The 13,023-nt window shown below is 48.6% G+C and overlaps 1 protein-coding gene across 2 annotated transcripts in view; it reads left to right on the forward strand.

The window, feature by feature from the left end:
- LOC148012189 (uncharacterized) overlaps window positions 1-13,023 on the forward strand; it is a 78,750-nt gene that overhangs the window by 35,323 nt on the left and 30,404 nt on the right. For both annotated transcript variants that reach the window (XM_087668955.1, XM_087668956.1), the window contains exons 5-6: window positions 8,501-8,827; window positions 8,956-9,180. In XM_087668955.1, the coding sequence (XP_087525081.1) occupies window positions 8,501-8,827; window positions 8,956-9,180 (552 nt within the window). The remainder of the gene's footprint in view (window positions 1-8,500; window positions 8,828-8,955; window positions 9,181-13,023) is intronic.

Below are 13,023 nucleotides of genomic sequence, written 5' to 3' on the forward strand. Positions count from 1 at the left end.
ATTAACTAAACTGTCACACTTGATCACAACACATAAAATGCAAAAGGCCCAAAATTTAGCAATCCGAAGTGCACAATTTCAGTCTATTTTAGACTGAATCTTCAGTACATGTGCCAATGTCTACTAAACATCCAAAATCCCCAAATTTTGTGACCCGAATCCCAAGAAATTTCTGCAATGGGTGTGCCCAAAAGCACTTCTAGGAGTAGAAATGCACTCTTTAGGCAAAAGCCCCTTGCTGTAGTTCGGATTTTTGAATAAAAAATAATTAAATGTACCTTTTACCTTGAATGTGAGCCGAGGTTGAGGCAGGAGGCCTGGTGGAGCTGCACAGAGCTCAGGAGGTGGCTAGCAGGGTCAACTTGGCGGAGGTGATGGCAGGTGTGGACACTCATGGGGTTGAGGTGGAGGCGCTGGCTGTGTGCTAGACTAGGTGGAGCTGGCGCAGGGTGGTTACCTTACAACCCAGGGGAGGGGCGGCGCTATAAGCAACATGTTGGCAGACCGGGGGACAGTGGCACACGCTGGCCTGCTATAGGTGCTGGCGTTGTTGGTTGCTTCTGCAATCAAGCTGCTGGTGGCGCTAAGGGGGTGAACTGCCTATACTGCAATTGGATAAGCAGGAAGCAGAGGTTGACCAGCTTGGGGTGGCGAGCTTGGAGCTGACTGAGCCTGAACTCTGATACCAAATGTGAGAGAGAAGATAACAACTCTCAGCTGAAAGTACACAATAGATAGTAGAGAGAGTGAGAGTGAAGACATAGCTCGACACATGATGCAATTCCCTAGTGTGTAAGTGAAAGTACAAAGTACAACCCTTAGACCTTAGGGTTGTTAAGGTGTGTTCACACCCAAACGGTGTAAAGTATTGTAAAACCGACTGTGTAACATAAACACACAAAATAGAGAATATTATATTGGGGGAAAAAACCTCTTGTACGGAGAGTAAAAAGTGTCCCAGTGTCCCACTGTGGATCAGTGACACTCCTTTGTGAGCGTAGGCATGAGTCAAACCCAACACATTAGAGTGGAGAGACATGAAGGAGGGCATTAGGGAGGTCATACCCCTAGTAGAGTGAATTGACACTAACACTTCTCAAACAAAGATCGGTTCTTGTAGGGGTTGTCAGAGTGCAGCGGTGCGGAAGCGTAGGACTGAGAGAGACAGAACGCAGAGAGAGAAGGGAGAGAAAGAGACAGTGGACGATGAAGATCTGCTGTATAAAGAATGCTGAATACAAAGATATACAATGATGCAGTGCGCTGGACTGCGTGTCTCCACCTCGACGATGCAACCTGCTGTCCACCTCGAAGCTTGCTGCAGTCTGCACTGTCTGCTGTCTGAAATCTGTGAACAGAGACAGAAACTGCGCGTCACCGGTCTGTAATCTGCGTCAGAGAAGTGTGTGTCAGACTGCTGAGAATGTCGGGTATTTATAGCCGACAACTGCCTGAAAATAGGGCGCCAGAAAATAGGTCGGCTGCATTAAATGCAGCCGACTGGGCTGCAGGTAGTCGGACTGCCACGTGGCAGTCCGACTGCACAGTCCGACTGCCACGTGGCAGTCCGACTGCACAGTCCGACTGTGCAGCTGCCCTGCTGGTCCGACTGTGCAGCTGCCTGCCCTCCAAACAGGCTATGATCTCTAACACCCCCTCTCAGAGCCTGGACAGGGCAGAAGCCTGAGGGATCTGGAATGTCGCCGAAGAAGAGCCTGAGGAAGCGCCTTCGTAAACAAATCCGCAAGATTGTCCTCCGTCTTGCAATACTCCACAGTGATGGTCTCATCCAGAAGCTTTTCTCGGATGAAGTGGTACTGAATCTCAATGTGCTTCGTCCGGGCATGAAAAACAGGGTTCCTTGCCAAGGCAATGCAACTTTCATTGTCACATCGCAGCAATGTAGGACGAGTCTGGGGGACACCCAAGCTCCTCCAATAATCTCCGAAGCCACACAACCTTGCATGTGGTGGAAGACGCGGCCCGATACTCCGCCTCAGTAGACGAAAGGGCTACCGTGGGCTGCTTCTTGCTACTCCATGAAATAACACCTACACCCAAAGTAAAGCAGTAACCTGTAGTAGACTGCCTGTGGTCCACGTCACCGGCCCAATCCGAGTCGCTCCAACCTGCAAGTACAAGATCTGACCCATCTGTCCCTGCGGGGTAATAAATTCCTAGATCAGACGTCCCCCTCAGATACCGAAGTATCCTCTGAGCAGCCTGCCAATGCACCGTCTTAGGTTCACTCATGAACCCTGCCAAGAGCCCAACAGCAAAACATAGATCAACCCTGGTGTTGAGAAGCCAAATCAAAGACCCAATCAATTGTCGATAGTGGGATGCATCCGCCAAAGGAGAAGCTGAATGGGAAGTGGCCTTCCAGTTCGGATCCATAGGAGTAGAGAGGGCCCGACAATCTTCCATCTCAAAAGACACCAAGAGCTCTTGTACATATCTCTGTTGAGAGATAAAGATCCCCCTCTGAGACTGATAAATCTCATGGCCCAAAAAGAAATGAAGTAGACCCAGATCCGTCATCTCGAACGTCCGATGTAAAGCTGACTTTGTCTCCTGGACCTGCTGTGCAGCATCACCTGTGACAATCAAATCATCAACATATAAGACAAATAGCACACAACCATCCTCGGAAGTGTGAACATACAGCTGCGGATCGGCCTTGGACCGCCGATATCCCAACTGAGACTGGAGGAACGTATCAATCTTCTCGTTCCAAGCTCGCGGGGCCTACTTGAGGCCATACAAGGCCTTCTTCAACCTGTAGACTTTCCCATCTGAAGAACCAAAGCCAGGAGGCTGCTCAATGTAGATCTCCTCCTTCAAATCACCATTCAGGAAGGCTGACTTCACATCCAACTGATAAACAGGCCATCTCCTATGGCCAGTCAAAGCAAGAACAGCTCTAATGGTTGCCATACGAGCTGTGGGGGCAAAGGTGTCATGACAGTCAATCCCTGGGCACTGTGCAAAACCTTTAGCAACAAGGCGAGCCTTGTGCTTATCCAAAGTACCATCACTGAGATATTTGGTCTTGAAGACCCACTTGACTCCAATCACCTTCTTCTTCGGGGGGCGGGGCACGAGTGACCAAGTGCCATTCCTCTCAATAGCCTCCAACTCGGCTTCCATAGCTTTCTTCCATGGTGCGGACTGTAAAGCCTCCTTCACAGAGGTGGGCTCTCGATCCTGCATAACACGGGTCATCAAACAATAGTTGGAGCAAACAAGCTCCGTCGAATGTGCCTGGTGCCTCCGTGACCGCCGCGGACCATCCTGCGGTCCCCACTCCTCAGGAACCCCCTCGATCCCTGAATCACGGAGTGTGTCACGGGCCCAGCAAGGAGGAGGCCGAACCTCCCCTCGACGTTCTCCATCAGCAGAAGACTCTGGAATATCCACCGGTGGTAACTCCTCAGAGGCGTCCGGTGGAACAGTAGACTCTGTCTCAGAAACAGAATCATAATCAAAAGGCACGGGCTCCAGTGGAACTGTAGAAGGAGCCCAACTCTCCCTTGGATCTCCAAGAACGGGATGCTCCTCACCCGTTGAAGTAGGCGGAACCTTCACAAACCGCACATCACGGCTAGTGTACACATCCTGCTTGACGGGATCATACAGTCGGTAGCCTTGGGACTGGGAGCTGTAGCCAACAAATACCTGTTTTCGGGAAGCTGCTTCAAATTTATCACGGTGAGCCTTGGGAATGTGAACATAGGCATCACACCCAAAGACCCGAAAGTAAGAAACATCTGTCTTCGTCCCAAAATAAGCCTCAAATGGAGTCATCCCTTCCACGGCCGAAGTAGGGGATCGATTAAGGATGTGGACTGCAGTAGCCACAGCCTCGGCCCACAGAACCTGAGGGGTCTGTCGGTGCTCCATCATGGTGCGCGCCATCTCGATCACACTGCGGTTCTTCCGTTCAAGAATACCATTTTCTTGAGGAGTATTGGTATTGGCAAACTCCTGGTGAATTCCTCGATCTGCACAAAACCGAGCAAACTCATTAGACACAAATTCACCTCCCTTGTCGGATCGCAAGGTCTTCAACTTCCGGCCTGATCGGTTCTCCTCAAAGAGAAGCCAATCCTTGAAGTGCGAGAAAGCTTCTGACTTTAGTGCCAAAAAATAGGCCCATGTCATCCTGCTGTAGTCATCCACGATTAGCATGAAGTACGAGCTCCCACGCAGGGACTCCTTCCTCATAGGGCCACATAGATCCGTAGATACTAGCTCCATCGGTGAAGTAGACCGCCGCGAAGCTGTGTGGGGAATGGCATCCCGATGCTGCTTCCCCCGAATGCAGGAGACACATGGCTGCTGGCTCACCACTATATCCGGCAACCCTCGAACAAGCTGTCCACGTGACACCCTCCGAAGATAGTCATAGTTCAGGTGACCAAACCGAGCATGCCATAACTCAGACTGTGACTGTGAGGTAAGAAGAAGAGTAAAGAGGGCAGTGGAAGACTTCAGTTTGTAAATGCTGTTCTCCTCATATCCGGATGAGAGAACCTTCCTCGATCCACGATCAAGGACTCGCACCGTAGAACTGTCAAACTCCACCAAAAGACCAAGGGAGCAAATCTTATGAACTGAAAGGAGATGGTACCCTAATCCTGGTACATGCAAAACCTCTGAGGTATGGGTACCACCTCGTCTATCCGGAATAAGCTGCATCTTACCCCGACCTGCAATAGAAACTGAAGAGCTGTCTCCAATGAGAATCTGCCCACGCGAGGGTCGCAGCTGGGCAACACCATCTGATGAAGGAGTCATGTGCCGTGAGGCACCACTATCAACAATCCATTCTCGAACCTGGGGAGCCGTCATCGCAGTATCAGAAGCATTCGGTGAAGCGTCCTCAATGACAGCTAGATGAAGAAATGCAGCTGATGAGGGTGCAGCCACCGCTCCAGAATCCTTAGTGTCCTTCTTCTTGGTGTCCTTCGTGTCTTTGTCAGGGCAATCCTTCTTCCAATGGCCAGTCTTTCCACAAATATGGCATGTGGAGTCTTTGTCCTTGTCATTCTCCTTGTCCTTCTTGGACTTGTTATCCCTCTTCTTCTTCTTTTGGTCCTTCCCCTTCTTCTGAGAGGCTTGACTTGTCAGCGCCTCCGACTTGGAAGCATTCTGTCCCTTTAACTGTTCCTCTTGGTCCAAGACCATAGGAACCAACTCTTCTCACCGAAGAGTAGACTCTCGCCCCGAAGCAATAAGGGCAGAGTAAAATGTACCGAATCGTGGTGGCAACTGGGACAATAGTGTGATCGCCATGTCTTCGGAGGAAATCGGCTTCCCCGCATTCTGAACCTGCATCTGTAGCTGCCTTAGCTTGTTAATGTGTTCCCGTAGCGAAGAAGACTTATTGACGGACAAGGTCCGCATCTATACCTCCAAAGAAACCCTCTTCATCAGGGTCATCCGATTGTACATTTGATCAAGCTCCAGCCATATCTCCCGAGCCACCGTCAAGTGCTCGATGTGAGCGATCACGGCTGTAGTGCATGATAGAAAGAGAAAGGATCGAATCCTGGCATTCAGTTTGTCCCAATGAGACTGGGCCCTGGCCAACTCCGCACGAGCATCGGAAGAGAGTTTGGACTCATCTCTTACCGAGGGCCGGTCAATCTCCTCCTGTACCAACTCCGCCAAATCATAGGACTCAAGGATGGCCAACATCATGACGCGCCAAATGCGGTAGTTGTCGCCGTCGAGCTTCTGATCTGTAGGAAGAGCCGGTAAGACAGGCACCTTCCGGTCCATAATCGCCTGGAACTCCAAGTCCATGTCTGTAGACATCTTTAACTGCAATGCCTTCTCAAACGCAAAAGCAGCCCCCTCTGACTGGGAAAACTCAGCCTGCTAAGGCTCTTCCGCGTCCTGGAGCTTCTTCACCCGCCGGAGGCGATGAAAAAGCAAAACCTGCACTTGTAGGCTGAAAACTCAAACTTCCTCCGCGTCAAACAGCAGTAAACAGCAGCAAATCCACCACCTGTACTCCTTTCCTGTGCACCCACACTCGTTTCAGCCTTGTTCCAAGGCGCAGCCCTCCTGTCTGCCCTTAAACGCAAAAAACACAAATTTGTGTCGCGATGGAAACTCCTCTTCAGGTTGATTCTGCGCTCAGTCAGCCCTCAAACACTGCTCTGTTACCATGTCAGAGTGCAGCGGTGCGGAAGCGTAGGACTGAGAGAGAGAGAACGCAGAGAGAGAAGGAAGAGAAAGAGACAGTGGACGATGAAGATTTGCTGTATAAAGAATGCTGAATACAAAGATATACAATGATGCAGTGCGCTGGACTGCGTGTCTCCACCTCGACGATGCAACCTGCTGTCCACCTTGAAGTCTGCTGCAGTCTGCACTGTCTGCTGTCTGAAATCTGTGAACAGAGACAGAAACTGCGCGTCACCGGTCTGTAATCTGCGTCAGAGAAGTGTGTGTCAGACTGCTGAGAATGTCGGGTATTTATAGCCGACAACTGCCTGAAAATAGGGCGCCAGAAAATAGGTCGGCTGCATTAAATGCAGCCGACTGGGCTGCAGGCAGTCTGCACAGTCCGACTGTGCAGCTGCCCTGCTGGTCCGACTGTGCAGCTGCCTGTCCTCCAAACAGGCTATGATCTCTAACAGGGGTGGCTATGAATAGAGAGAGAGTGTTTATTTTCTAAGTAAACGAGCATGGTAGACTCAAGAGAGAGGGTCTGGATTAGTTGGAGTTTACAGGATGCTCCGAGCAAAGGATCAGGGTTGTGGGTCACTGTGATAGGACTTGGTATTTGGATCTACACCTTGAGACATGCATGATGGGATGATTGGAGATAGTGGGCATATAGAAGGATGCCTCTTTAGAGATTACAGTGAGATCTTGGGGATCGGGTATGGAGAGATCTATTTTCAGAGACAAGTAGGGATGTTTCCTTCTTTGCATACACCACAGATTGGGGAGCAGGATCAGTGATGCTGGTAACATCGCTGAATTGGACTGCACAAGGCATATCACCACTGTTCTTTGCTAACTTCTGCAGGACATTGGAGACTGCAGGATTACTATGCCAGATTTTTGTGGACAGTGTGAACTTAGGGACACTGTCATAGATGGGAGCTCATTGCTAGCATCATCAGCTGCTATATATGGACTGCAAGATGCAGCCACACTATAGATCTATTGGATATATCCATTAGAGAGACTTCCTTCAATATCCAGACAGACATTGCCAATACTCTCCATGGGAAATGGGGAGAGGATATAGGGCAGCTTGGGGACTATGAGGAAGAGGAGAGAGATTTTTCTCAAGACAGAGAATTCTGACACCTTCTTTCACTATTGTCCACACATGGTCTGGCGCTATGGACCTCTTGATTGGTTATTTATTTGGGCCTGGTAACAGACTTCCCCCCTTTTGTTGTATATTCTTTTGGTTTCAGAAGTCCCTCACAGGGTTGTTTGTATATTATGGTTTGCCTTGCAATACATTGTCTGGAGAGGATTTATTAACATAAATTTTTATCTCGGAAAAAAAAGTCCAATGAACCATCTTGCTTGCGAAAGGCCGGGTCCTTTGTGCCTCTACCTTGCTCATCCTCTATGGTGCTCAAGTACTCCTAGTAGGTGAATGAGCCTCTTGGGAGCACATTCCTGAGAGGAGGAGTGTTTGTGCTCTTGAAGCAATAAAATGTCTGTGTCCAGCAAGGGCTAGCTGCAGCTTCTAGTGGACAATCAGCTTCTTGGGTCCCTGTGTTCCACTAAAGTGAAGGCTATTCACGCTCCAAGATGATAGATGCATGCTTATGCAAAAGATCTAGGGCTTTCTGAACAGATATCCTCTTTGGCATGGTCGAAGACAAGGAAGAAGGGGTTCTGGGTGCCATTCAGTGATGCTTGGTGGTAGGTCTAGAAAGCGAGCTCTGTTCCCCCATACTAGCCTGAGGGCATAGTAGGGGAGTGATGTCCACCCCCTCAATAGGAGCATCATGAGATGCTATGCACACGAGAATCTGTGGCATGATCCTCCTAGCAAAGAAGTTTACTTTTCTATTGCAATTGTCCCTTGAGGTCTTTTGGAAGGCACAGATAGTCATCCAACATGGGGATGCAACAATATACTTGATTTTTCTAAACATATGTTCGATCACATGTAGACAGTTTGTGAAGTATTGATCATCAATGTACCTTAATTGTGGAGAATACAATGGCATGGCATTTGTGAGAAGTTGAGAACCAACAACAGAACCAGCCAGGCTATTTCATTCTCTCACTCTTACATATATAAATTTATTTTCCTAACTAATGTGAGGCTCAGAAAACAAAAGGTGTCCATACAAGGTCTATCTGACATTTGAATCAGTAAAATTAGAAGGTTGTAAGATATTTGTACTATATTTATGAAGATGTCAGTACTTACCATTTCGATCCAGAATTCATGGTTTTATCAAAATTTCAGGTTGCTAAATCTTTACGATTTGCTTATGTTTATTAGGAACTGGATTTGCAAAAAACTGTTGTGTTTGGAGCAACAGCACACCATCGCATTACTTTGACACAAGGACAGCAACTGATTGATTATCTTCGTGATCTGGATGAAGAGTTTTTGGGTCTAAGATTTGAATTATGGAGTCACTCTGCAAACACAAGAAACACCAACGAAAATAAGGCAAAAGATAATGGCAAACAGATTGTGATATCTGGGGATCATGTAGAAGCTTTTGAGAAGAGGAGGGAGAGGTGCATTGGCTCTGCAATTTTACCCATGCAAGAGCTTCTGGGTTTGCTGAGGAAGGCAGTACAAAATCGCTTATCATGGAAGGTATCTCTTCAGTCTCACAAAGTCCAACATATAGTTGTTCTTGAGTGCTTGGCACATATTTTGAACTACCTTCTCAGTGTTGTTAATGGGATAAATATCTATTTACAAGTATTACAGTTGATTTCCAGGTAAGAAGGCTGTTTGAATTACCTATAAAATTCCAAAAGTGGATGTGTGAACATGCAACAACCTCAAAGCTGACTGTGCGAGTTACATATGATGGAGTCCACCTCACAAGCAAGGACTTGCTAGAGGGAACTATCTTTGACAGTCAAGGTTTTCCTGGTGTAGACTTGCAATTTGCAATGAAAGCAAACTTGGAGGTTTTGATACTCGACTTGAAAGACATTAAGGTGCTGGGTCTTCTTTCTGTAACTGTGTGACTTAATGCTGTAGGTAACAGGAAAAGCATAACCATCAAGAAACGTGAACATGTGCATCTTCAACATAACACATCTCCAATTTATCTCTTTAGTTTGAGTTCCCTGAAATTTCAATGACATCGTGCGAATGACAAATTCAAGTGTGTTATAAGAGACTAATTACGTTTGTATGGACAGATTCTCCCTGCTCACCTCCCACCTGACACAACAGCCCTGCTCGCCACCATCCTTGCCTGCCACCATCTTGCGAATGACAAATTCAAGTGTGTTATAAGAGACTAATTACGTTTGTATGGACAGATTCTCCCTGCTCACCTCCCACCCGACACAACAGCCCTGCTCGCCACCATCCTTGCCTGCCACCATCTTGCCCTCATCAGCCCTCCCTCGATCACCACGCCACACCCTACACACGGATGCATCTTGAGCTTCTTCATCCATCCTTGCAGCCTTCGTCCGGTTCCTCGCTCAAGCTGCATCCATCTTCCCCACTTGACACATCCGCCTTAGGCACCAGAATCACCAGAGCAGAGCTCCGTATCAGTTGTCTTGTCAGAACCAGAACCATAGTCACATGGAGCTTGCTACCAGCCCGCTTGATGTCTGATCTTTAGTGGCATTCCGCTACAAGATGTCTGATCATCTTGCATGCGAGGCATTGGCCCAAGAGTATTGTGTATGTGACAGGCTGGGTGAGAAAGCCTCCATGGACTGAGGGAATCTTGATGATCCAAGGGAGGGAATGTAAGGATTCTGTGGGAACTATAACTTGAACTGAAGGGTATCTGTGCAGGCCTTTCGAGACTGCATTGGCAAAGGTCCTCTCTCTCTCTCTCTCTCTCTAACATGTCCATATGTGTTGCCAATCTTGGAAAGATATGGTATGAAGTACCCATCAAGGCCAAGAAAAGAGATGGTGATAGCAGTGCCATCTCTGAGTGAAGGGAGCTCTCTAGCTCAACCCCCGAGACCTACGGATTGCTTATTGGTCAAGCGTTTCAAGCCAAGCGGCCATGGCTACCTCTCACATAGCCGATGCACTATCCCTATCCATGGGGTGTAGTGAGCTTACCTTGATGCTCGATCGAGTACATTCCTCTCTCTTGCACGCCGGTAGCTCCACGATCCTTGAGACAAGCTCAAGCAACCTCAATCCCTCTCCATCAAGCTCCATTCTCCATAGCCGCGCGAGACAAGAGAAGAGAAGAAGATGAAGAGAGGAGATGGGGAGCAAGGATACACCCATCCCTTTGCATGTCATGACCAAAGCACAAATAAAGAAAGCAGGCATATCACTGCCAGGTCCCAGCAATTTAGATGCAGCCTCAATAGGAAAGAAGAGCCGAAGGAGAAGGAAGAAAAAGATTGACGCAAAGGTTACACTTAGATTGAGGGTGCGACAACGCTAGTGACCAGCAAGAAGGTCACTGATATAGAGGTAGAGACTACCACTCCAAAGACGACAGAGAAAGGAAGTGCCAAAGTAGGGGAGTATCCTCATCCTAGGCGCCAACTCGAAGCAATAGGCAAAGTAAAAGAGTGGGTAAAGAAAGCCCAGGAGCACATCAAGGACGTTGAGCCTATCCTAGAGGACGAGATCGAGGATCTCTCTAGCGTAAGCACGCCAGTCTTGCCTGCATGACCAAGGTCGAGAAACGTACCCATGCTATAGGCAACCTCTCCGAGACCAAGTTTAGATGCTATGGACCAGTCAGTCAGTCAAGACCAATGGCCAAGAGGCACAACACTAGGAGAGAGGCAAGCAACCAGCAACCTCCTCGCGATGTTGGTAACCACCCCAGTGAGTGTGAGTGTAGGAGACCTGCTCAAGCAACACCCCACGCTATGGCAGGAGTTGAAACATTGGGTGGAAAAACCAATGGAGCATGTTGCAACTGACTTACAGGATCACGATGCAGTCACGCAGATACCTAGCCTGACGCTACACTCAGTGCCAAAGTCACTACACGTCAACGCCTTTTGGGAAGGCATTGAGACGCACGCAATCTTGCCTATCCTAGCCCTAGGAGACGTAACATAGAGGGGAATCGTAGATACTGGGGCAAGAGTGAGTGAGTTGAGTCATGCTATGCTCTAGGCTTGGGGAAATCCGCCTATCGAACAGCTAGGTTCAACGTCACTCTAGCTAACGGAATGAAAGTAAGGCCATTTGCAGTCTTGAAGAATTGGCCATTAAAGTTCGTGAGTGTCCAGTTCTCTGTGAACAATGTCATGAAGGGCGTGGACTATGACATTCTGCTAGGCCAACCCTCGATAAGGAACGCTCGAGTCATTGAAGACTAGGGCAACAGTTTAATCTTTCTAGGAAACCGAATGGAAGCAGCAAGGGTCGAGATGGACACTTGGAAGACGACCCTTGTCGACCTAGATGCCATCTCTGCCGTGCTTAGAGGCGACGAGCTAGTAAGGAAGTCTTACAGGCCTTTGACCAAATACATCCCTTGTCCTAAGGATGAGCAAGATTGGATGCACGTCCTAGCGACCATTGATCTCCCATTCTTCGACGAAGAGGGGATGTATAAACAGGCTGCAAAAACTTCGAGCGTGTCGAAGAAGGAGCCCCCATGTCACTTTGCATGATGGCCAAGAGCTCAAGCAGCCGACCAAGGCCTCTATCTTTTTCCATGTTCCTTGCAATGGGCTTGAACTTCACAAGATCCTTGAGTATTTGACAGGTAAACTGATTGGCAACCTTGCGGCTAATCTCAAGCCTCTCAGAGACCTCCTGGATGAACCGAAGTGGAGATGGACCAAGGTGCATGATCTGAAATTATTGTATAATCGGGCTTTAGTCACTGATAAGGAAGAAGCTAGAGATAAGAGTCTCGGAGATGATGAGCAGTCAGAAGGTGGCGATTTCGATGATAAGTACGAGGATTGCCTCTCGCTTAGTGAGGAAAGCAAGGAAGAAATAGACACTATAGAATACGACACCGAAGGAAGGGTAATAGAGGAGATAAGAGTAGACTCCAGGCCCCAAAGAGAGAATGCCTACAGGGTTGAGAGAGGAGTCATGCAGATGGAGTGCAATCGCTCTTGGTTGGAGTACGTTGGAGCAGTGGAGTATGAACAAGCAGGAGTAGCCCAGCCATTGGCAACACCCTTGCTTAGGACAGAAGCACCCTCCGAGCTACAACCACAATCGGAGGTCAGTACAGAGAGTGACCCAGAGATACCCGGACCTCCTAGGACCAAACGCACCAAGGGGGACCTGCCAGTCCACCTGAGGCATAGACAATTGAAGGAAGACAAGAAAGGAGAGACGAAGAAGTCAGAGGTGGAACAATAGAAGAAACCGCAGGACCTACCAAAATGTTTCACGGTGAAAGTTTAAGAAAGGTGACAAGGTAGTGATCCTGCTGGGGGCGAAACGACGAGGACAGTCAAGTGAATCGATCGAGGGGCCCCCCAAGGTCAAGGAAGTCAACTTGGCAAGGGAAGGAAAGAAGCCTCGACCTGTGTTAATAGGCACTGCATGAGGGACCATCGGTATGTTATGCATCACCACTCTAGGATCCACTTCTTTGAGCTCATCTAAGGACTAGGCTGGGTATCTGCGTGACTGCATCGTGATCCTGTTATGTATCAGGGGCCATCGGTATTTTATGCATCACTACTCTAGGATCCACTCCTTTGAGCTCATCTAAGGACTAGGCGAATGCATCCACGTACTCTTGGAAGAGTGCAATGAGACCAGCCTCTTCCCCCTTGGTTAGGTCATCAGCTATAAACACGGGTCGAGGCTTCTTGCCTTCCCTTGCCAAGTTGACTTCCTTGACCTTTGGGGGCCCC

The sequence above is a fragment of the Lygodium microphyllum genome, chromosome 27 (assembly GCF_053477565.2).
Source record: "Lygodium microphyllum isolate KBCC chromosome 27, Lygodium_microphyllum_v1.1.10, whole genome shotgun sequence".
Classification (NCBI taxonomy): Eukaryota; Viridiplantae; Streptophyta; class Polypodiopsida; order Schizaeales; family Lygodiaceae; genus Lygodium; species Lygodium microphyllum.